Source organism: Ostrea edulis, chromosome 4 (assembly GCF_947568905.1).
Source record: "Ostrea edulis chromosome 4, xbOstEdul1.1, whole genome shotgun sequence".
In the NCBI taxonomy this organism is placed as follows: Eukaryota; Metazoa; Mollusca; class Bivalvia; order Ostreida; family Ostreidae; genus Ostrea; species Ostrea edulis.
In genome coordinates this window covers 87,589,372-87,614,745 of record NC_079167.1, presented here as the reverse complement: position 1 = coordinate 87,614,745, position 25,374 = coordinate 87,589,372, and the positions used below count along the sequence as shown (strand labels likewise).

Below are 25,374 nucleotides of genomic sequence, written 5' to 3'. Positions count from 1 at the left end.
CATTGTTGATACATGTATTTATATTTTCATTCATGTTTTAAAAGGAAGTCAGCCATTATGACGGTGCAGAGTACCTCCTTAAATGTTGCATGTGTCTGGAAGTAGGTTGGGGCAATTTACCCTTTATAAACAGGGAAGCAGTGTGTCAAAGTGCATAAAATGGCATTACTTTTTATTGAATAAAATGAATTGAAATCACTTTCATTTCTTAAAATTTGATGAAATAAAATGCATTTGAAGAACAATTCTAAAGCTAATATATGCACTTTATATAAAGCAGAGCAATACTGTTGTAGCAATAAAAAAAAATCAACGGAGTAGCCAAAGGTATTGTGACAATTTTTGTATTTTACTTGTGAAATTAAAAACTGGTGAAGTAGTAGAGGTTTATGTAATGCTGCTAATTAACTATGTTGTTAATTAACTATGTGATAATAGTATATTGTGATATCAGAACTCAATATCTTAAATCATGAATATTTCTTAACTTTTAACTCCTCAAGTTTAACAAATACGCTTTAGTGAACTTTTGATAAACTCTCCCTCAGCAAGTCAAATTTGTAGGAAATAGGACAGTAAATGTAGAAACCAGGAAAATATTTCAAAATGTGGCTATTTATGTAATGAATAAGGGAAAACTCATTTTTAATTCTTTTTTATATAATTAAGATTCGTAGCTGAACCTACAGCAATCTAAATTGATTGACCAACACACATCCAACCCTGTAATATATATCGGTTGGGTTGATTCCCTTATGAGTGGACCATCTAAGCCAATCTCACCTTTGCTTTCAATAACACAAAACAGCAGACTGATTCATGATAATTTAAAGGTATCTGTATACAATTTGCAATACAAAAGCACAAATTAAATATGCACAATTTAAAAATAAAACAATATTGCACTTTATCTTGTAATACTGGTGAAACAAGTTAACTTTTCACCTTTTCAAGCAAGTCTTAAATACAGTCAATGTTCAAGTAATTCTTAAATACAGTCACTGTGCAAGTAATTCTTAAATACAGTCAATGTTCAAGTAATTCTTAAATATGACAAAGTTTCCGCGGTTCAATAAAATTGTATCTGGATGAAAAATCAAATTGTATCTGGATAAAAAAAACTTTTACAACTTGTTTATACTCCCTCCGAATTCTAGGTAATTTTTCCTCTGTTTACATAATATTCAGACTTTGAATATAAATTCTGAGTTGTTTCAATGAGAGAATATGCAGATGTAATACGCAATTTCCGAGTTGCCCAATAGTTCGTTCCCTTTTTAGAACTCTTACACACAGTGATATGCAAAACATACTATCGTCCACACGCGGTGGGTACAAATGCTTATCGCTGCCTTCATATATTGCTTAAAGGCCAATTATCAGACACCATGCAACCACCCAAACTGCAGGGACACACAATATTAGTAAGTTTATTAGTATTTGATAATAAAATAGCTCAAAGAAAAATCGATAATCACCATCTTTCTTTGATTAAAATATCACTCATGCAAAAGAGGAAATAAAAAATTATTTCACATTTAATTCAATGGCCTAATTCAAACAAATATTATTCTTGATATGGTCAGTTTAATGTATACCAACGGCTGGTATAAACAAAATTTACACTTTCATTACTTTTATCCGTTATTATATAGCTAGTTGTTCAACAGAAAACTGAGCGTACCTCCATCACAGAAGAGCTGATATCTCGGAAGTTGTGTATTCACCAAACATAGTTGAAGATCAGTGAAGACATTTAATCTATTGTGAAACAGACCTCCACTTATCCATGAAATTATAGAATCAAATGTGTACAGAAGTTGAATTTATGTCACGAAGCACTGATATATTGGGGAAGTAATTTCAGATCTATGATAACATACACAATGATTCGTTCTGCAGTTCTCGGTCCAATAAGTTCTGGGTTAGGGTGACAGAGATCATTTCCAATCTACTAATACATTCTGGAGTTCTAGATCCAATATGTTACTGAAGCAACTACATGTATGTTAAACAGGACAACACATTATTACAATGCATGACAATCGTCTGAAGATTTCCCCGGGACAATGTCCTGACGTCTGAAGATTCCCCAGGACAATGTCCTGATGTCTGAAGATTTCCCCGGGACAATATCCTGACATCTTAAGATTTCCCTGGGATTGAAGATTTCCCCGGGACAATGTCCTGATGTCTGAAGATTTCCCCGGGACAATGTCCTGACATCTGAAGATTTCCCTGGGACTGAAGATTTCCCCGGGACAATGTCCTGACATCCTCTTCATGACAATCATCTGAAGATTTTCCCAGGACAATGTCCTGACATTTCTATAGCTTGGTCCTCTTCCCTATGTCTTAGACGATCCTGATGACTTGTGTTTACTTGGAGATTCTTTGTTTGTTCTGAAAGAATATCACAATCATATGTATATGTCAAAATATCTAGAACAAAGAATATCACAATCATATGTATTTGTCTAAATATCTAGAACATAGAATATCACAATCATATGTATATGTCTAATTATCTAGAACATAGAATATCATGATCATATGTATATGTCAAAATATCTAGAACATAGAATATCCCAATCATAAGTATATATGTCAAAATACCTAGAACAAAGAATATCACAATCATATGTATATGTCAAAATATCTAGAACATAGAATATCACGATCATAAGTATATGTCAAAATATCTAGAACATAGAATATCCCAATCATAAGTATATATGTCAAAATACCTAGAACAAAGAATATCACAATCATATGTATATGTCAAAATATCTAGAACATAGAATATCACGATCATAAGTATATGTCTAAATATCTAGAACAAAGAACATCACAATCATATGTATTTGTCTAAATATCTAGAACAAAGAATATCACGATCATAAGTATACATGTATGTCTAAATATCTAGAACATGCAATGATAATTTTACACACCAAGTGCTTTCCATGAGGATAGACTGAGGGGAGGGGGTTCCATCTCTCCTTCTCCCTCCATGAGGATAGACCGAGGGGAGGGGGTTCCATCTCTCCTTCTCCCTCCCTTCCCTTTTCTCCCATTTATCTTTTACCTTGTTGGCTGCCACTCTTATCAGATTAGGTTAAGGAAACACCAGCACATGTGTTTGGAATTAATAACCGTCTATGCACGAGAGTTTGGGATTACTAACTGTCTATGGTGCTTTGACCCGAGTCTGGCCCCACAACACGAGAGTTTGGGATTATTAACCGTCTATGGTGCTTTGACCCGAGTCTGGACCCACAACACGAGAGTTTGGGATTACTAACCGTCTATGGTGCTTTGACCTGAGTCTGGCCCCACAACACGAAAGTTTGGGATGACTAACCGTCTATGGTGCTTTGACCCGAGCCTGGCCCCACAACACGAGAGTTTGGGATTACTAACCGTCTATGGTGCTTTGACCTGAGTGTGGCCAAATTGGACGAGATGTATGGCAGGAGCTTGTCCCGAACACTGTGGTAGTTCCTCTCCAACTCCCTCTGGTACTCCTTCTGATCACTGGAGATCAGGCTTTTATTTCTGTGAAGAGCGTCACTGCATCTAAAACATGGAACATACGTAGAGTGACCAAACTTGACATGGACTCTACAAACTAAGATTCGTGTACATATATTATCTAGGTTGTGTCAAATTAAGTATTCTGTAAGCATTCTGTAAGTATTGCATCCTAATGCATGTCCCCTTTCAGCCCCAAGTCGTCAGCATAATATTCTACATGAATAATCTCATGTCAAAAATTTGTATGTGTATAATCGTACGAAAAAAATATCAATAAGTTATATGGATCTCGCACAATAAATTTTATAATGCACTGAGTAACAATATTCACAAAATCATTCCAACCCACTGGATGGACATTGCACTGATGATAAGTACTTCAATTGTCAAATTACATTTAACATTTCTACATGTACAATGAATGCACTGCATAGTTACAAATACATAGTTACAGAGATAGAATTTTAACCCCATTGGCTTTCCATATCCTTCATCTTTACAAGTAGAGTACTAATAATCAGAAGTGCAACATAACGAGAAAAATGCTGCAACATGTATAATCACAACAACATTTATTTGTCTCCCAATCAATTAATACAAGTCAGCCAAAGTATGAAAACGCTCGAATGAGCCAGAGTATGAAACGCTTGACTGAGCCAAAGTATGAAACGCTTGACTGAGCCAGAGTATGAAACGCTTGACTGAGCCAGAGTATGAAACACTTGACTGAGCCAGAGTATGAAACGCTTGACTGAGCCAGAGTATGAAACACTTGACTGAGCCAGAGTATGAAGCGCTCGACTGAATACTTACTTCTTGAGGAAGTCTTTGAAGGAGAGACGAAGTTTGTTTCTGTGTCGAACATCTTGAGTCTTGTTCTCTGGGCTGTCCTTAAGGAACACCACTGCCACTTCCACAGGACCCTGATAATAATTATAAATGTACATATAGAGAAAATCACAGCTTACTGTCACCTCAACAGGACCCTGACAGTAATATTACACTGAAGAAATCACAGCTGTCACCTCAACAGGACCCTGATAACAATATAACACTGAGAAAATCACAGCTAACTATCACCTCAACAGGACCCTGATAGTAATATAACACTGAGAAAATCACAGCTTACTGTCACCTCAACAAGACCCTGGTAACAATATAACACTGAGAAAGTTACAGCTGTCACCTCAACAGGACCCTGATAGTAATATAACACTGAGAAAATCACAGCTGTCACCTCAATATGACCCTGATAATAATATAACACTGAAAAAATCACAGCTGTCACCTCAACAAGACCCTGATAATAATGTAACACTGAGAAAATCACAGCTGTCACCTCTACAGGACCCTGATAGTAATATAACACTGAGAAAATCACAGCTTACTGTCACCTCAACAGGACCCTGATAATAATATAACACTGAGAAAATCACAGCTGTCACCTCAACAGGACCCTGATAATAATGTAACACTGAGAAAATCACAGCTAACTGTCACCTAAACAGGACCCTGATAGTAATATAACACTGAGAAAGTCACAGCTGTCATCTCAACAGGACCCTGATAGTAATATAACACTGAGAAAATCACAGCTAACTGTCACCTCAACAGGACCCTGACTGTAATATTACACTGAAGAAATCACAGCTGTCACCTCAACAGGACCCTGATAGTCATTACAATGTACACACTGAGGAAATCACAACTAATCACTTACACATATAAAGATACTATGATCATTATAAAACTATCTGGATGTATATTATATCTACATGATAGGTGGTCCCTATTTTACTATTCAAATCTACATGTTTGATGTAACCTGTGTTACTATTTATATCTATGTCAGGTGGCTCCCATGTTATTATTTACAACTTCACATCAGATGGCTCCCATGTTATTATTTATAACTTCACATCAGGTGGTTCACATGTTACTATTTATAACTTCACATCAGGTGGCTCCCATGTTATTATTTGTAACTTCACATCAGGTGGTTCGCATGTTACTATTTATAACTTTACATCAGGTGGTTCACATGTTACTATTTATAACTTTACATCATGTGGTTCTCATGTTACTATTTATAACTTCACATCTGGTAGTTCCTGTGATATATTGACATACCTGGTTAACAGTGGTGCCTATACAACCTTGTAACACCATCTGAAGTATTTTGGTGTCAGGTGGTTCCTGTCCAAGAGCCACTGCCAGCTCTTTTGTCTTTTTCTGTATATCTTCTATTGCAACTTCAATAGGAGTCAACAGGACCTAGGAGCAAAGTTTAAATACACTGTAGTGTGTAATAATACAGTAAGGTTAGATACTAATTAACTATGTAGTGTTTGATGATACAGAAAGGTTAGATACTATGTAGTGTTTCATGATACAGAAAGGTTAGATACTATGTAGTGTTTCATGATACAGAAAGGTCAGATACTATGTAGTGTTTCATGATACAGAAAGGTTAGATACTATGTAGTGTTTCATGATACAGAAAGGTTAGATACTATGTAGTGTTTCATGATACAGAAAGGTCAGATACTATGTAGTGTTTCATGATACAGAAAGGTTAGATACTATGTAGTGTTTCATGATACAGAAAGGTTAGATACTATGTAGTGTTTGATGATACAGAAAGGTTAGATACACTGTAGTGTTTGATGATACAGTAAGGTTAGATACTATGTAGTGTTTGATGATACAGAAAGGTTAGATACTATGTAGTGTTTGATGATACAGAAAGGTTAGATACACTGTAGTGTTTGATGATACAGAAAGGTTAGATACACTGTAGTGTTTCATGATACAGAAAGGTTAGATACACTGTAGTGTTTGATGATACAGAAAGGTTAGATACACTGTAGTGTTTGATGATACAGTAAGGTTAGATACTATGTAGTGTTTGATGATACAGAAAGGTTAGATACACTGTAGTGTTTCATGATACAGAAAGGTTAGATACACTGTAGTGTTTCATGATACAGTAAGGTTAGATACTATGTAGTGTTTGATGATACAGAAAGGTTAGATACACTGTAGTGTTTGATGATACAGAAAGGTTAGATACTATGCAGTGTTTGATGATACAGAAAGGTTAGATACACTGTAGTGTTTCATGATACAGTAAGGTTAAATACTATGTAGCGTTTGATGATACAGAAAGGTTAGATACTATGTAGCGTTTGATTATACAGAAAGGTTAGATACACTGTAGTGTTTGATGATACAGTAAGGTTAGACACTATGTAGTGTTTGATGATACAGAAAGGTTAGATACTATGTAGTGTTTCATGTTTATGAGCCCTGGGTCGAGGCCTCTGCTGGTGGACTGTTAGTCCCCGAGGGTCTCTACAGCCCAGTAGCTAAGTACTTCTTCACTAGCTTGAAAATACGGATGTATATTTAATTGCTGTGATAAAATTTAGAAATTCATTTCAAAATTAAGGATTATCTCCCTCATGCAAAGCTCTTATCCTTAGACGAATTTGACTCCACTTTTGGCACACTGTTTTTCCCTATAATAGCTCTAGCAAGTGTATCGTTATTTTGGATTTCAAACATTTCGGTTGAGCATCACTGAAGAGACATAATTTGTCGAAATGCACATCTGGTGCATCAAAATTGGTACCGTATAAATTTTACATGATACAGAAAGGCCTCTGATCCAGAATCAGAAGTTAGAATACCTGATCGTGACTGATGACCTGAAGCCTCGTTTTCACGTAAGGAAATGTATGGCTAGTTGTGAGGATGGTCTTTCTCTTGTGTTGTTCATGAATCTCTCCATGAGCACGGCCATCTTGCGTAAAAGGTGTGGCAAAAACAAATCTCTCTGTAATGAAACATTATCTAATTACACTACAACGCAGCTACTGCTTTAACTGAGCAACTCATAGAATCTCAAAAACCTGGAAGTTGACATCCAATTTGTTTAAACTGGAAAACTGATTCAGTAAGGAAGTAGTGGATGAACATTTACGCAAGACTTACTGACAACAACTAGTACATGTACATTTATGTGAGACTTACTGATAACAACTAGTAGATGTACATTTACGTGAGATTTACTGATAACAACTAGTACATGTACATTAATGTGAGACTGATAACAACTAGTAGATGTACATTTATGTGAGACTTACTGATAACAACTAGTAGATGTACATTAATGTGAGACTTACTGATAACAACTAGTAGATGTACATTAATGTGAGACTGATAACAACTAGTAGATGTACATTTATGTGAGACTTACTGATAACAACTAGTACATGTACATTTATGTGAGACTTACTGATAACAACTAGTACATGTACATTTATGTGAGACTTACTGATAACAACTAGTACATGTACATTTATGTGAGACTTACTGATAACAACTAGTACATGTACATTTATGTGAGACTTACTGACAACAACTAGTACATGTACATTTATGTGAGACTTACTGATAACAACTAGTACATGTACATTTATGCGAGACTTACTGATAACAACTAGTACATGTACATTTATGTGAGACTTACTGATAACAACTAGTACATGTACATTTATGCGAGACTTACTGATAACAACTAGTACATGTACATTTATGTGAGACTTACTGACAACAACTAGTAGATGTACATTTATGCGAGACTTACTGATAACAACTAGTACATGTACATTTATGTGAGACTTACCGACAACAACTAGTACATGTACATTTATGTGAGACTTACTGATAACAACTAGTACATGTACATTTATGCGAGACTTACTGATAACAACTAGTAGATGCACATTTATGTGAGACTTACTGATAACAACTAGTAGATGTACATTTATGTGAGACTTACTGATAACAACTAGTACATGTACATTTATGTGAGACTTACTGATAACAACTAGTACATGTACATTTATGCGAGACTTACTGATAACAACTAGTAGATGCACATTTATGTGAGACTTACTGATAACAACTAGTAGATGTACATTTATGTGAGACTTACTGATAACAACTAGTACATGTACATTTATGTGAGACTTACTGATAACAACTAGTAGATGTACATTTACACAAGACTTACAGATAACAGTAGATGTACATTTACGTGAGACTTACTGATAACAACTAGTACATGTACATTTATGTGAGACTTACTGATAACAACTAGTAGATGTACATTTATGTGAGACTTACTGATAACAACTAGTAGATGTACATTTATGTGAGACTTACTGATAACAACTAGTAGATGTACATTTACACAAGACTTACAGATAACAGTAGATGTACATTTACGTGAGACTTACTGATAACAACTAGTACATGTACATTTATGTGAGACTTACTGATAACAACTAGTAGATGTACATTTATGTGAGACTTACTGATAACAACTAGTAGATGTACATTTATGTGAGACTTACTGATAACAACTAGTACATGTACATTTATGTGAGATTTACTGATAACAACTAGTACATGTACATTTATGTGAGACTTACTGATAACAACTAGTGGATGTACATTTATGTGAGACTTACTGATAACAACTAGTAGATGTACATTTATGTGAGACTTACTGATAACAACTAGTAGATGTACATTTACGTGAGACTTACTGATAACAACTAGTAGATGTACATTTATGTGAGATTTACTGATAACAACTAGTGGATGTACATTTATGTGAGACTTACTGATAACAACTAGTGGATGTACATTTACGTGAGACTTACTGATAACAACTAGTGGATGTACATTTAGGTGAGACTTACTGATAACAACTAGTGGATGAACATTTATGTGAGACTTACTGATAACAACTAGTAGATGTACATTTATGTGAGACTTACTGATAACAACTAGTAGATGTACATTTATGTGAGACTAACTGATAACAACTAGTAGATGTACATTTATGTGAGATTTACTGATAACAACTAGTAGATGTACATTTATGTGAGACTTACTGATAACAACTAGTACATGTACATTTATGTGAGACTAACTGATAACAACTAGTGGATGTACATTTATGTGAGATTTACTGATAACAACTAGTACATGTACATTTATGAGAGACTTACTGATAACAACTAGTAGATGTACATTTATGTGAGACTTACTGATAATAACTACTAGATGTACATTTATGTGAGACTTACTGATAACAACTAGTACATGTACATTTATGTGAGACTTACTGACAACACCTAGTGGATGTACATTTATGTGAGACTTACTGATAACAACTAGTAGATGTACATTTATGTGAGACTTACTGATAACAACTAGTAGATGTACATTTATGTGAGACTAACTGATAACAACTAGTAGATGTACATTTATGTGAGACTTACTGATAACAATTAGTAGATGTACATTTATGTGAGACTTACTGATAACAACTAGTGGATGTACATTTATGTGAGACTTACTGATAACAACTAGTAGATGTACATTTATGTGAGACTTACTGATAACAACTAGTAGATGTACATTTACACGAGACTTACTGATAACAGTAGATGAACATTTATGTGAGACTTACTGATAACAACTAGTACATGTACATTTATGTGAGACTTACTGATAACAACTAGTAGATGTACATTAATGTGAGACTGATAACAACTAGTAGATGTACATTTATGTGAGACTTACTGATAACAACTAGTACATGTACATTTATGTGAGACTAACTGATAACAACTAGTGGATGTACATTTATGTGAGATTTACTGATAACAACTAGTACATGTACATTTATGAGAGACTTACTGATAACAACTAGTAGATGTACATTTATGTGAGACTTACTGATAATAACTACTAGATGTACATTTATGTGAGACTTACTGATAACAACTAGTACATGTACATTTATGTGAGACTTACTGACAACACCTAGTGGATGTACATTTATGTGAGACTTACTGATAACAACTAGTAGATGTACATTTATGTGAGACTTACTGATAACAACTAGTAGATGTACATTTATGTGAGACTAACTGATAACAACTAGTAGATGTACATTTATGTGAGACTTACTGATAACAATTAGTAGATGTACATTTATGTGAGACTTACTGATAACAACTAGTGGATGTACATTTATGTGAGACTTACTGATAACAACTAGTAGATGTACATTTATGTGAGACTTACTGATAACAACTAGTAGATGTACATTTACACGAGACTTACTGATAACAGTAGATGAACATTTATGTGAGACTTACTGATAACAACTAGTACATGTACATTTATGTGAGACTTACTGATAACAACTAGTAGATGTACATTAATGTGAGACTGATAACAACTAGTAGATGTACATTTATGTGAGACTTACTGATAACAACTAGTACATGTACATTTATGTGAGACTTACTGATAACAACTAGTAGATGTACATTTATGTGAGACTTACTGATAACAAGAGATGTAAATTTATGCGAGACTTACTGATGTTGTTGTTTTTTTCAAAGTATGTCACTTTAGATCGGTACTCGTACAGGTCAAAATATGGCTCCACGTACGTAATCTGGATATAGGCCTAGAACACAACCATGTCATTGTTATAAAACATATTACAGAATTAAGGCACATGAACACAAGCACATCATTGTTATAAAGCATGTTACAAAAATCACAAGAACACAATCATGTCATTGTTATAAAGCATGTTAGAGAAGTCACATGAACACAATCATGTCATTGTTACAAAGCATGTTAGAGAAGTCACATGAACACAATCATGTCATTGTTATAAAGCATGTTAGAGAAGTCACATGAACACAACCATGTCATTGTCATAAAGCATGTTAGAGAAGTCACAGGACTTAACTGAAGCAAATTATATATCAACAATATGCTTGATCTCACTTGGATTTTTCAGACAGAACTTTCCACTGGAGATTTTACCTTGGTTGAGTCCAGGTTTTCTCTGTCCACGGGGTTGGAGTCCTTGACGATGTGGACTACGCCGTCTCCAAACCGGTCAGTATAGAAACTCTGTACAGACAAGCATAGCCATATTATATCTTTATTGTAAAGAGGCCAACACTTGTTGGTGTAGCTATGTTAGGTATATAATCAAACTTTGCAGGGGTTATATAAAAATCTTCAAATTATTATGCTGTCAATATTCTATCCAACAAATACTGCAAAATTAATGTATTATGACAACTGAATAAACTTCACACAATGAGAACATTTCACAAAGCCATCCATCTACAGAGATATAGTGTTCATTATTCAGGGTGGGAAGGGGGTGGGGTGATGAGAGAGAACTCACCTCGAGTCTGTGTGCTACTTCTGGGAGTTTAGTTATTGGGGTGGGGGTGGGGGGGTGGGGGGTGTGATGGGAGAGAACTCACCTCGAGTCTCTGTGCTACCTCTGGGAGTTTAGCTATTGGGGGATGGGGGTGATGAGAGAGAACTCACCTCGAGTCTCTGTGCTACTTCTGGGAGTTTAGTTATTGGGGGGGGGGGGGGGGGGGGGGGGGGGGTGATGGGAGAGAACTCACCTTGAGTCTGTGTGCTACTTCTGGGAGTTTAGTTATTGGGGGGGGGGGGGGGGGGGGGGGGGGGGGGGGTGTGATGGGAGAGAACTCAACTCGAGTCTCTGTTCTACCTCTGGGAGTTTAGTTATTGGGGGGTGGGGGTGATGAGAGAGAACTCACCTCGAGTCTCTGTGCTACCTCTGGGAGTTTACTTATTGGGGGATGGGGTGTGATGGGAGAGAACTCAACTCGAGTCTGTGTGCTACTTCTGGGAGTTTAGTTATTGGGGGGTGGGGGTGATGAGAGAGAACTCACCTCGAGTCTCTGTGCTACCTCTGGGAGTTTACTTATTGGGGGATGGGGTGTGATGGGAGAGAACTCACCTCAAGTCTGTGTGCTACTTCTGGGAGTTTACTTATTGGGGGATGGGGTGTGATGGGAGTGAACTCACCTCCAGTTTGTGTGCTACCTCTGGGAGTTTAGTTATTGGGGGGGGGGGTGGGGGGGGGGGGTGGATGATGGGAGAGAACTCACCTCCAGTCTGTGTGCTACCTCTGGGAGTTTAGTAATGGGTGGTTCTTTATACACAAATTCATCTCCATCCAAGTCTCCAAACTTGTGGCCGTAGAATCCGACCCTAAAGTAGGTCCCAAACATCCTCTTCCCCTCCTGTCAATCAAAAGTCCAGTCACATCAGTACTACTACACTCACATCAGTACAATGCTAGTAACATTAGTATTACTACTGTAACACTCACATCAATCTTAACAAGCCTTAAATGTATGAATTATCTCCTTCTATATGAGCATTGAAACCCACCACCTGCTGACTCTTATAGAATTTACCTGTGGGTTGTTGGAAACCTACTACCTGCTGACTCTTATAGAATTTACCTGTGGGTTGTAGGAAACCTACCACCTGCTGACTCTTATAGAATTTACCTGTGGGTTGTAGGAAACCCACCACCTGCTGACTCTTATACAATTTACCTGTGGGTTGTAGGAAACCCACCACCTGTTGACTCTTATAGAATTTACCTGTTGCAGGTTTTTAAGATCCACATGCTGATGAAGGATATAATCTTGTACTATAAGTGATATTATCAGTTGTGACCTAGGTCAGACATAATATTATCAGTTGTGACTTGGTATGTGATATTGTGAGTTGTGACTTGGTAAGTGATATTGTGAGTTATGACTTGATATGTGATATTGTGAGTTATGACTTGGTATGCGATATTGTGAGTTATGACTTGGTATGTGATATTGTGAGTTATGACTTGGTTGGTATGTGATATTATGAGTTGTGACTTAAATGTTCTGTCTAGTATTGAGAGATATAAAGTTGACTTGCCTGCCGTGTGATGTTGTTGAAGGCGTCGTGCAGTTTGTTGTGTATGGCACTCAGTTTCTTGTAATCTCTGGCAGACTCGTGGATGGGAATCAGCACCTTGTACACCTCATTCACGTGTTCATACATCCCCGCCTACAACAGAGGTCAACATAAAGAAATATCACTAGTACACCTCATTCACATGTTCATACATCCCCACCTACAACAGGGGTCAACATAAATAAATATCACTAGTACACCTCATTCACATGTTCAGACATCCCCGCCTACAACAGAGGTCAACATAAATAAATATCACTAGTACACCTCATTTATGTGTTCATACATCCCCGCCTACAACAGAGGTCAACATAAAGAAACATCACTAGTACACCTCATTCACATGTTCATACATCCCCGCCTACAACAGGGGTCAACATAAAGAAATATCACTAGTACACCTCATTCACATGTTCATACATCCCCGCCTACAACAGAGGTCAACATAAAGAAAGATCACTAGTACACCTCATTCACATGTTCATACATCCCCGCCTACAACAGAGGTCAACATAAAGAAATATCACTAGTACACCTCATTCACATGTTCATACATCCCCGCCTACAACAGAGGTCAACATAAAGAAATATCACTAGTACAACTCATTCACATGTTCATACATCCCCGCCTACAACAGGGGTCAACATAAAGAAATATCACTAGTACACCTCATTCACATGTTCATACATCCCCGCCTACAACAGAGGTCAACATAAAGAAATATCACTAATGGCTTACTACATGTGATAACATAAACAAATGTCACTACTGACTTACAACATGTGATAACATAAATAAAATCAATATATGCACCCAGGGGTGCATAAGCCGAGTTGCATGGGATACACTGTAAAGTCAGGAATGATGTGGCATATCTATAATTGTGAAGAACTAATTTCAGTTTTAAACTTTTCAAGTTACTGTCCAGAAACCATATTTGTCTGAAGTTTTCAATCTATTTTTGGTCACTGTGACCTTGGACCTTTTTTCTCCAAAATCAATAGGCTGCTTTGCTGGTATCCAACAATATAACCAAGTTTCATTTGATTCAAATTAAAAATTTTCAAGTTATTCTCCGGAAACTAATTTTTTTTTTGAATTTTAAATCTATTTTCGGTCACTGTGACCTTGACCTTTGACCCCTTTTTCTCCAAAGTCAATAGGGGTCTTCCTTACCTGGTACATAACAATATCTTTAAGTATCATTTGATTCAGATTTAAACTGTCTGAGTTATCATACGGAAACCAAATTTTTCTGAAATTTTCATTCTATTTTCGGTCACTGTGACCTTGACCTTTGACGATTGTTCTCCAAAATCAATAGGGGTCTTCCTTACCTGGTACCCAACAATATATCAAAGTTTCATTTGATTAGATTGTAAACTTTTCGAGTTATCATCCGGAAACCAATTGTTGACGCCCAACCGCCCGCCAACCCACCCACCCACCCGCATCACCAAACCAATAGCCGAGTTCAACTTCGTTGCAACTCGGCTAACAAATGTCACTACTGGCCCACAACATGGGACAATATAAACAAATGTCAATACTGGCCCATAACATGTGATAACATAAACAAATGTCACTACTGACTTACAACATGGGACAATATAAACAAATGTCACTACTGGCCTACAACATGTGATAACATAAACAAATGTCACTACTAACCAACAATGTGGGGCAATATAGGCAAATATCGCTACCAACCTACAATATGGGATACTTAACCACCAGACTATAATACTGGACAGTGACAATCTTGTAATATTCTACAGATATAGGCATGTTCAACATTATGTAGTATTTCTTTTAATTACGAAATGAAAGTCATTTTTACTCATTTTATACAATTAAAAGTAAAGTTGGAGCAGTTTACGAAGCGGTTTATAAAGTAGCATAAACTGTCCCAACTTATTTTATATCATATAAAATTAATAAAAATTTTCATTCCTTATGACTTAATTTAGTAAACCGTGTTTGATATTATTTGATAAACAATTCTGAAGAAAATGTGAATTTCATATGATGCAGACCAATATTGTTGTAGAAACAAAATCAAAACAGAACAATCAAATGTATTGTGATGTCATTCCTAGGACATCATATAGCGGGACTAAATGGCAACTTTATTTGTACGATATAAAGAATAATGATAAAGTCAAATGAACCAATGAAAATGCATGTTGCAAGTAAAATAGAATTATTTACAAGTATTATTTTTTTTATATAGTTTTGTTATTTTCATTCAATATCAATTTTTCTCATTTTCATGGAACAATGAGACCATAAAATCAAATGATAAAAACAAATTCCACTTTTGATTTATGAAGAAATAATAATTTTTTGGTGTCAGCAAAACCATGAAATTTGATTCCCACCACAATTCATGAAACTACACGAGTAATTTCATTTGTCAACATGAGATAAATCCCCATATTGAACTCAATAACTACTGTAAACTTACTTTTTAATGCGTTATACTTATTTTCCCCAAGTCTGCAGTCACAAAAAATCTGTGTAATTTCATAACAGCAGATTTAAAATATGAAGATAATTTCATGTAAGCCATACGCAACTAGGCGCAATTTCATATGCGCAGACCAAATAAAAGATAATAATCTGCGAAATTATGACTCTGTGGAATTAAATCCACCTACAATATATAAAAAGCTGTGTCTGTCTAAATCCACCTACGGCATATAGAAAGCTGTGTCTGTCTAAAGACTCCTCAAATGTCCAATGTAACAAACACTAAACTATCTAATAATCTTAGTATATATAACCCAGTGTCTGTCTAAAGACTCCTCAAATGTCTATTGTAACAAACACTATACGATCATCTCACCATGTGGAACTCCATGGCCGAAGCCTCTAGGATGCCCACCAGTCCGCTCTCTGTGAAGTATTTCCCCGTACATACTCCTTCCTCGGGAGACACGACGTCATCCGAAACAGCACTCTCCTCCAGAACATTCACCGTGATTTTCTGAAAAAAGCATAGAATAACATAATGACACAATAGGACTGATCCAAACACATCTTATTACTGATACAGTACATGTGTGCATGTGTATTTTGATAATTCAGTTTCAGATGCACTAAAATTATTTACAAGCTAAGTGGAAGTTCATCATCCCCACAGTTAAATAAATTCATTTTACCTGGAAGTTGACTGCCACTACAGTTAGATAGAATACAGCACCTTCACGTAGACAGGGCTCTTCTTCATTATATACAGGTACATACCTGAAACTCTACAGCCTCCACAGGTACGTATGGCTTGTCCACATTATATACACTTCATATACATACCTGGAATCTAAGGCCCCCACAAGTAGGCAGAATTTGTCTTCATTATACACAGGTACATACCTGGAAGTCTACAGCCTCGACAGGTAGGTATGGCTTGTCTTCATTATACACAGGTACATACCTGGAAGTCTACAGTCTCGACAGGTAGGTATGGCTTGTCTTCATTATACACAGGTACATACCTGGAAGTCTACAGTCTCGACAGGTAGGTATGGCTTGTCTTCATTATACACAGGTACATACCTGGAAGTCTACAGTCTCGACAGGTAGGTATGGCTTGTCTTCATTATATATAGGTACATACCTGGAAGTCTACAGCCTCGACAGGTAGGTATGGCTTGTCTTCATTATACACAGGTACATACCTGGAAGTCTACAGCACCGACAGGTAGGTATGGCTTGTCTTCATTATACACAGGTACATACCTGGAAGTCTACAGCCTCGACAGGTAGGTATGGCTTGTCTTCATTATACACAGGTACATACCTGGAAGTCTACAGCCTCGACAGGTAGGTATGGCTTGTCTTCATTATATACAGGTACATACCTGGAAGTCTACAGCCTCGACAGGTAGGTATGGCTTGTCTTCATTATATATAGGTACATACCTGGAAGTCTACAGCACCGACAGGTAGGTATGGCTTGTCCTCTATCATGTAGAGATACTCCGCTATCAGACCCGCAGCGTGGACCAGGCAGTGTGCAGCCTCAGCATGGTTATTTCTCTGTTAAAGAATAAATATTTTGCATTACAGCTACATTCGTTGGAACTTTGTCCAGCTGATATATCGTTGGAGTTCACTGCAAAATTTTCTGCAAATCGACTTATTTACGTTAATTACTAATGAAAGGTGAAGTTAACGAACAGTGATTTACGTTACTATACCGCGAAATTGTACATATTTACTGGAGTGTAAACAAAAGTGCAAAATTGTTTTTGAAAAAGGTGTGCGATCAGCTGAGCGCATCTTCCAAAATTGACGAGGTGAAGGTCAATCTATCTCTCACCTGGATGAAGCCACTTGGAGCGAAATGGCTGACAAAGCTCTATGATTACATGCGAACAAAACCCGAAATCGTCAGAGATGGATTCAGAGAAGCAGGAATATCATCCATATTGATTTATAATTATACTTGCGACAGTAACTTAGAAATTGTGTAAATCAATTCATTGACTGAAGTTTTGCATAAAAAATTAAGAATTATATACGTATAAATGCTGGCTTCACCATATATGTACAAATATGGTATGCCTATGTCAAAGAACAAAGAAGTTATGGCCCGGACACGAATCCATTGTAAAAAACCTTTAATTTTGACCTTGAGGTCAAGGTCATATAGAGGTCATGAAGGTACTCGACACATCGTCTCATGGTGATCCACCTGTGTGCCAAATATGGTATGCCTAAGTCAAAGAACAAAGAAGTTATGGCCCGGACACGAATCTGCACAGACAGACGGACGGACGGACAGACAGTGATTCCTATATACCCCCCTGAACTTCGTTCGGGGGGTATAATCAAATGTATCCTACACCGGCTGTGGATATCCATCATTACTGACCTCACTGTGTTTGCTGGCCATGTTCTGCAGCCAGGTAAGGCGGAGGTCGGGGGAGTTCTGGTAACCCTTGGCGATGCGGTACATGAGATCTAACAACATCTCTGGGTCCTCTTGGAATTCCTTCATCTTCACCGTGTCAGACAGAATCATGTGAAGGTTGAACACCAGGTCCTTCACCTGAAGCCAATGTACCATTTACAGGTCAACACAGGTATGTTAACTTCTGAGCATCCAAAAAGTCAGACATACTCTAAATGTACTTGTTTTAGCGTTGATCACATTTTAACGCTTTTCATGCTTGTCTTGAGTCTTTGTCGGATTTATCACCGAGACATCATCGCTACATACACATATATTTATATAAAATTAGATACAAGAATCTTAAGTTTGTATCAAGACAACTAAATGCCTTCAAATTTATAAGAAATCAACTCAAGATGTTTTTAATTTTTAAAAGTTAAGTACTCCTATATTGAGGACATGATTTCTAACAATTGATATGTCTTACCTGTTCAGTGAATGGTGTTTCCGCGAGATCAGTGTCCTCCTCGGCATAAGTCAGAATCGTCTTCAGTGATCGACGTAGCGAAGCTTCGCTAAAATTCTGATTCTGCCCCACCAGTTTACTGAGGGACATTGTCACCTGCATCTTCACTCGTGCAAAGTTCTGAATATAAACAGGCATTCTTCTACATAATCATGATATATATATCATACTTTACTAAAGAAATAGAAATCTACTGTAACAATATAATGTTAAAAACATGAGAATTTATCCCATTTCAATATAAAGTTTCGATTTTATTTCTGAATATCAAAAACTGCAAGAGATCAAAAGTTTGAGAGATTAAGAGTAAATTTGCTTCATTATAAAGAGAGAAAAAATCGGGACAGAAACTTCATATCAAGAATCAAAAACTTTAAAAAGATTGAACTTTGACCTATTGAGTCACCTGTAGTTCAAAGGTTATAACCAAGGTAAAGGTTGCAGAAGGACAAATTAAAGAAATCATAATTCACTGATATACACGAACTTGTTAGCATTCACTTACAGATTGACAGATGAAGAAATGAAGAAATATTGATTTACATTATCTAGGTCGTAGTTCTGCCTCATCAGCATGTAGAGAGAGGCGCTGGCCTGGGATCGGGTCTGGGAGGTCAAGGAGCTGCAGTGTCTCAGGAGTCTCAGGCAGAGATCAGCACACTGTTCAGTCTCCTCCACAAACAACATGTCCAGAAACTGGAACAAAATCACAGCATTAAATGTTAACAACCAAGTCAATAGCTAGTCTCCTCCACAAACAGCATGTCCAGAAACTGGAACAAAGTCACAGCATTAAATATCAACAACCAGGTCAATAGCTAGTCTCCTCCACAAACAGCATGTCCAGAAACTGGAACAAAGTCACAGCATTAAATATTAACAACCAGGTCAATACCTAGTCTCCTCCACAAACAGCATGTCCAGAAACTGGAACTAAGTCACAGCATTAAATGTCAACAACCAAGTCAATAGCTAGTCTCCTCCACAAACAGCATGTCCAGAAACTGGAACAAAGTCACAGTATTAAATATCAACAACCAGGTCAATAGCTAGTCTCCTCCACAAACAGCATGTCCAGAAACTGGAACAAAGTCACAGCATTAAATATCAACAACCAGGTCAATAGCTAGTCTCCTCCACAAACAGCATGTCCAGAAACTGGAACAAAATCACAGCATTAAATATCAACAACCAGGTCAATAGCTAGTCTCCTCCACAAACAGCATGTCCAGAAACTAGAACAAAACACAGCATTAAATATTAACAACCAAGTCAATAGCTAGTCTCCTCCACAAACAGCATGTCCAGAAACTGGAACTAAGTCACAGCATTAAATGTCAACAACCAAGTCAATAGCTAGTCTCCTCCACAAACAGCATGTCCAGAAACTGTAACTAAGTCACAGCATTAATATTAACAACCAGGTCAATAACAGGTCAAATACTAACAAACAGGTCAATAACAGGTCCATGGGCCACATTGCTCACCTGAGCAGTTGTATTCTCACATGTAACTTTAAACATTGTGTTTCTGCCATTTCCCTGAGGAAGTGATGATGTGAACAAACTTAATTCTACACTACAAGAGAATGACTGCATGTTAAGGCTCTGGAGAAGAAATTCAGACTAGTTTTGACTTTTCTGGTTCTGTACATTTGAGGAGAATTATCTTCCCTTTGGAGGTGGCATGTGATCCTTCATTTTGAATCAAATTGGATTACACATTCCTTAACATAAAAGTGCTTTGTACAAAGATTGGTTCAAAATGGCCAAAATGTAATTGAAAAGAAAAGAAAATCTATATGTTTACAAAGAGATAACAAACAGCGCAACATATGACAGACTCTGATCAGAAAAGATCAAGTGAGCTGAAAATGAAACAACATCATCATATAAAAAAAACAAGACAGCAGGACTGTGAACTACATGTGTATATTTTCTAATGAAGGAAAATCCCCAGTTTTAATTACACTTGAACTTACTCTAGTAACCAGGGCCTGCTGTGTAGCAAACATGAACTTACTGACCAGGGCCCGCTGTGTAGTAAACATGAACTTACTCTAGTGACCAGGGCCCACTGTGTTGTAAACATGTACTTACTGACCAGGGCCCGCTGTGTAACAAACATGAACTTACTCTAGTGACCAGGGCCCGCTGTGTTGTAAACACGTACTTACTGACCAGGGCCCGCTGTGTTGTAAACATGTACTTACTCTAGTGACCAGGGCCCACTGTGTAGTAAACATGTACTTACTGACCAGGGCCCGCTGTGTAGCAAACGTACTTACTGACCAGGGCCCGCTGTGTAGCAAACATGAACTTACTGACCAGGGCCCGCTGTGTAGCAAACGTACTTACTGACCAGGGCCCGCTGTGTAGCAAACGTACTTACTGACCAGGGCCCGCTGTGTAGCAAACATGAACTTACTCTAGTGACCAGAGCCCGCTGTGTAGTAAACATGAACTTACTCTTGTGATCAGGGCCCGCTGTGTAGTAAACATGAACTTACTCTAGTGACCAGAGCCCGCTGTGTAGTAAACATGTACTTACTGACCAGGGCTCGCTGTGTAGTAAACATGTACTTACTCTAGTGACCAGGGCCCGCTGTGTAGTAAACATGTACTTACTGACCAGGGCCTGCTGTGTAGTAAACATGTACTTACTGACCAGGGCCCGCTGTGTAGTAAACATGTACTTACTCTAGTGACCAGGGCCCGCTGTGTAGTAAACATGTACTTACTGACCAGGGCCCGCTGTGTAGTAAACATGAACTTACTGACCAGGTCCCGCTGTGTAGTAAACATGTACTTACTCTAGTGACCAGGGCCCGCTGTGTAGCAAACATGAAGTTACTGACCACGGCCTGCTGTGTAGCAAACATGTACTTATGACCAGGGCCTGCTGTGTAGCAAACATGTACTTACTCTAGTGACCAGGGCCCGCTGTGTAGCAAACATGTTCTTGAGAACGACGGTGGACTGGTTGAGACTGAGGCTGTGTAGTAGGATACGCAGGGCGTGACTCTGTAGTGGAACGTACTCCAGGTTCCTAGCAATCTGTAATAAAGCATCATCAATTTAGTATCAAGTTAGTAACAAGTCTATAAGTTAACAATTTAATGAAATGTTAAATTAACAAATCTACAAGACATCAGTTTAGTGACACTCTAAATTAGTAAGCCAACAAGTCATCAAGTTAGTGAAACACTAAATTAACAAGTCATCAAGTTAGTGAAACACTAAATTAACAAGTCTACAAGTCGTCAATTTAGTGAAATGTTTGGTATTTGATGAAGCCCTTGCCCTGATTGTTTTTTTTATCTTGACCCACTTTATAGTCTCTAACCTGAATGATTAGTTCCAGAGTGTCTAGGACTACCATGCTGATCTCAGCAGCCAGACTTCCCTCTGTGTGAGCATCTGCTTCAACATCACGTGGCTTCACACTGAAATCAAACATTAGATAATGGACATTTAAAAGAAAAGAAAACATACAATTAATGTACTTGTACTTTTGCACATTTATGTCAGAAAATTAAACAGCTGTTTCTATTTGTAAAACCGAACCTTATATAAATATCATCTACTTTAGATTCCTTATTTTACACGAGTACTTAATATGGCAAAATAATTGTATACGTCAAATCACGTGAACATGAATTCACGTGTAGTCTGTTAATCAAGAATTCTTACATTTATTTTAACAAGAGAAAAATAAAAGCAAGTAATTTTATTTCCTGAGTGATGCCTCTCGCTTGATTACGTGATAATAAATTCCTGACATATATCTAGGAATCTACAGTATATATCTATCAAACATGTCAAATGTGAACGAGAACGAGATTTCTCGAGTAAGTAGAAACGATAAATAGTCAGAGAACAATCAGTACTTCTGAAAACCTCTGCAACATAAGTACTACCTTTCTACTTGATCAAATGAGGGTTTGTAATTGATTTGATCTTTTCTCCACCTCAGCCTGCTGTCTCCTTGGGAGTTCATCTGACCACCACCGTCTACAGAAGAAGTAAACATGTCATTCACTCCACTTAATCTTTCACAGGTCTCATACATTTAGTTTCAAGTACTCACACTTATATCTGAAGATACTCAACATACAACTTCACAGTGTTATCTCATCTGACAACCACACAACCACAGAGTTATCTCATCTGACAACCAAACAACCACAGTGTTATCTCATCTGATAACCAAACAACCACAGAGTTATCTCATCTGATAACCACACAACCACAGAGTTATCTCATCTGATAACCAAACAACCACAGAGTTATCTCATCTGATAACCACACAACCACAGAGTTATCTCATCTGATAACCAAACAACCAGTGTTATCTCATCTCACAACCACACAACCACAGAGTTATCTCATCTGATAACCAAACAACCACAGTGTTATCTTATCTGATAACCACACAACCACAGTGTTATCTCATCTGATAACCACACAACCACAGGGTTATCTCATCTGATAATCACAAAACAACAGTAATACCTCATCTGATAATCACACAACCACAGGGTTATCTTATCTGATAACCACACAACCAGTATTATCTCATCTGATAACCACACAACCAGTGTTATCTTATCTGATAATCACACAACTAGTATTATCTCATCTGATAATCACACAACCAGAGTTATCTCATCTGATAACCACACAACCACAGTGTTATCTTATCTGATAACCACAAAACAACAGTAATATCTCATCTGATAACCACACAACCATAGTATTATCTTATCTGATAACCACACAACCACAGAGTTATCTCATCTGATAACCACACAACCACAGTGTTATCTCATCTGATAACCACACAACCACAGTTACCTTATCTGATAACCACAAAACAGTAATATCTCATTTGATAACCACACAACCATAGTGTTATCTTATCTGATAACCACACAACCACAGTGCTATCTTATCTGATAATAACACACCCAGTATTATCTCATCTGATAACCACACAACCACAGTGTTATCTTATCTGATAACCACACAACCACAGTTATCTCATCTGATGACCACACAACCACAGTGTTATCTCATCTGATCACCACACAACCACAGTGTTATCTTATCTGACAACCACAGTTATCTCATCTGATGACCACACAACCACAGTATTATCTTATCTGATAACCACACAACCACAGAGTTATCTCATCTGAAAACCACACAACAACAGTAATATCTCATATGATAACCACACAACCACAGTGTTATCTTATCTGATAACCACACAACCACAGTTATTTCATCTGATAACCACACAACCACAGTGTTATCTCGTCTGATAACCACAAAACAACAGTAATATCTCATCTGATAACCACACAACCACAGTGTTATCTCATCTGATAACCACACAACCACAGTGCTATCTCATCTGATAACCAAACAACCACAGAGTTATCTCATCTGATAACCAAACAACCACAAAGATATCTCATCTGATAACCACACAACCACATAGTTATCTTATCTGATAACCATAAAACAACAGTAATATCTCATCTGATAAACACACAACCATAGTGTTATCTTATCTGATAATCACACAACCACAGAGTTATCTCATCTGATAACCACACAACCACAGTGTTATCCCGTCTGATAACCACAAAACAACAGTAATATCTCATCTGATAACCACACAACCACAGAGATATCTCATCTGATAACCACACAACCACAGTGTTATCTCATCTGATAACCACAAAACAACAGTAATATCTCATCTGATAACCACACAACCAGTGTTATCTCATCTGATAACCAAACAACCACAGAGTTATCTCATCTGATAACCATACAACCACAGAGATATCTCATCTGATAACCACACAACCAGTGTTATCTCACCTGAAAACCACACAAGAATTTCATCTGACAACCACACAACCAGAGCTATAGCAAGAAATATATCAATGTTTAATCAGGCCAAAATTTTGTGATAAAATGTTTTATGGGAATTCTCTGTAAAAGCAAAAATGTTTCAAGTCCATGAAAAAAAGTGGCAAATTCACATGAAAATGCTGCCTTTTATTTTGATAATTTTTCAAAGGAGAATACATAATTTGTCTTAAAAGAATCAAAATTATAAGGATTTTATCATAATAAGCACAATTTCTTTAAATTAGATGAATTGATTTTTGTATTCAAATGTTAATGAAATAAAAATAAATAATGGAGGTTAGTAAAAATCCCTACTGGATCTGTACAACTCACCTGCTATCTGACTGTATGAAGTCTGTCGTCGCCTCATCATCATTTCAGTGCGAGCATTCAGATTTCCCAGTATGGCTTCCTCCAGGCGAGATTTCATGTCCACACTCTTCTGTATGGTCTGCTTAGAGCACGCGGCCAGGCTTTTCTTACCCTGAGTACAGAGAACACAACCAGACAGAATTAAACCGATGAAGAACCCTGGTCAATTAACATTGACTAGAGGAAGTGTCATCTGCCTGGTACTCGC

The 25,374-nt window shown here is 37.1% G+C and overlaps 1 protein-coding gene across 3 annotated transcripts in view; it reads right to left on the bottom strand.

The window, feature by feature from the left end:
• Positions 1-812: 812 nt before the first annotated feature.
• LOC125668176 (dedicator of cytokinesis protein 7-like) overlaps positions 813-25,374 on the bottom strand; it is a 77,501-nt gene continuing 52,939 nt past the window's right edge. For 2 of the 3 annotated variants that reach the window (XM_056164127.1, XM_056164128.1), the window contains 18 exons: positions 25,128-25,278; positions 22,787-22,880; positions 22,213-22,312; positions 21,792-21,923; positions 19,411-19,563; positions 18,829-18,987; positions 18,321-18,497; positions 17,366-17,482; positions 16,290-16,430; positions 13,402-13,533; positions 12,582-12,716; positions 11,467-11,556; positions 11,008-11,098; positions 7,230-7,375; positions 5,668-5,811; positions 4,351-4,460; positions 3,424-3,579; positions 813-2,403 (listed from right to left, as the gene is read on the bottom strand). In XM_056164127.1, the coding sequence (XP_056020102.1) occupies positions 2,349-2,403; positions 3,424-3,579; positions 4,351-4,460; positions 5,668-5,811; positions 7,230-7,375; positions 11,008-11,098; positions 11,467-11,556; positions 12,582-12,716; positions 13,402-13,533; positions 16,290-16,430; positions 17,366-17,482; positions 18,321-18,497; positions 18,829-18,987; positions 19,411-19,563; positions 21,792-21,923; positions 22,213-22,312; positions 22,787-22,880; positions 25,128-25,278 (2,283 nt within the window). In that variant the 3' untranslated portion in view covers positions 813-2,348. Of the gene's footprint in view, positions 2,404-3,423; positions 3,580-4,350; positions 4,461-5,667; positions 5,812-7,229; positions 7,376-11,007; positions 11,099-11,466; positions 11,557-12,581; positions 12,717-13,401; positions 13,534-13,580; positions 14,137-16,289; positions 16,431-17,365; positions 17,483-18,320; positions 18,498-18,828; positions 18,988-19,410; positions 19,564-21,791; positions 21,924-22,212; positions 22,313-22,786; positions 22,881-25,127; positions 25,279-25,374 lie in introns of those variants that run through there. The other variant, XM_056164129.1, reaches the window with a different exon arrangement.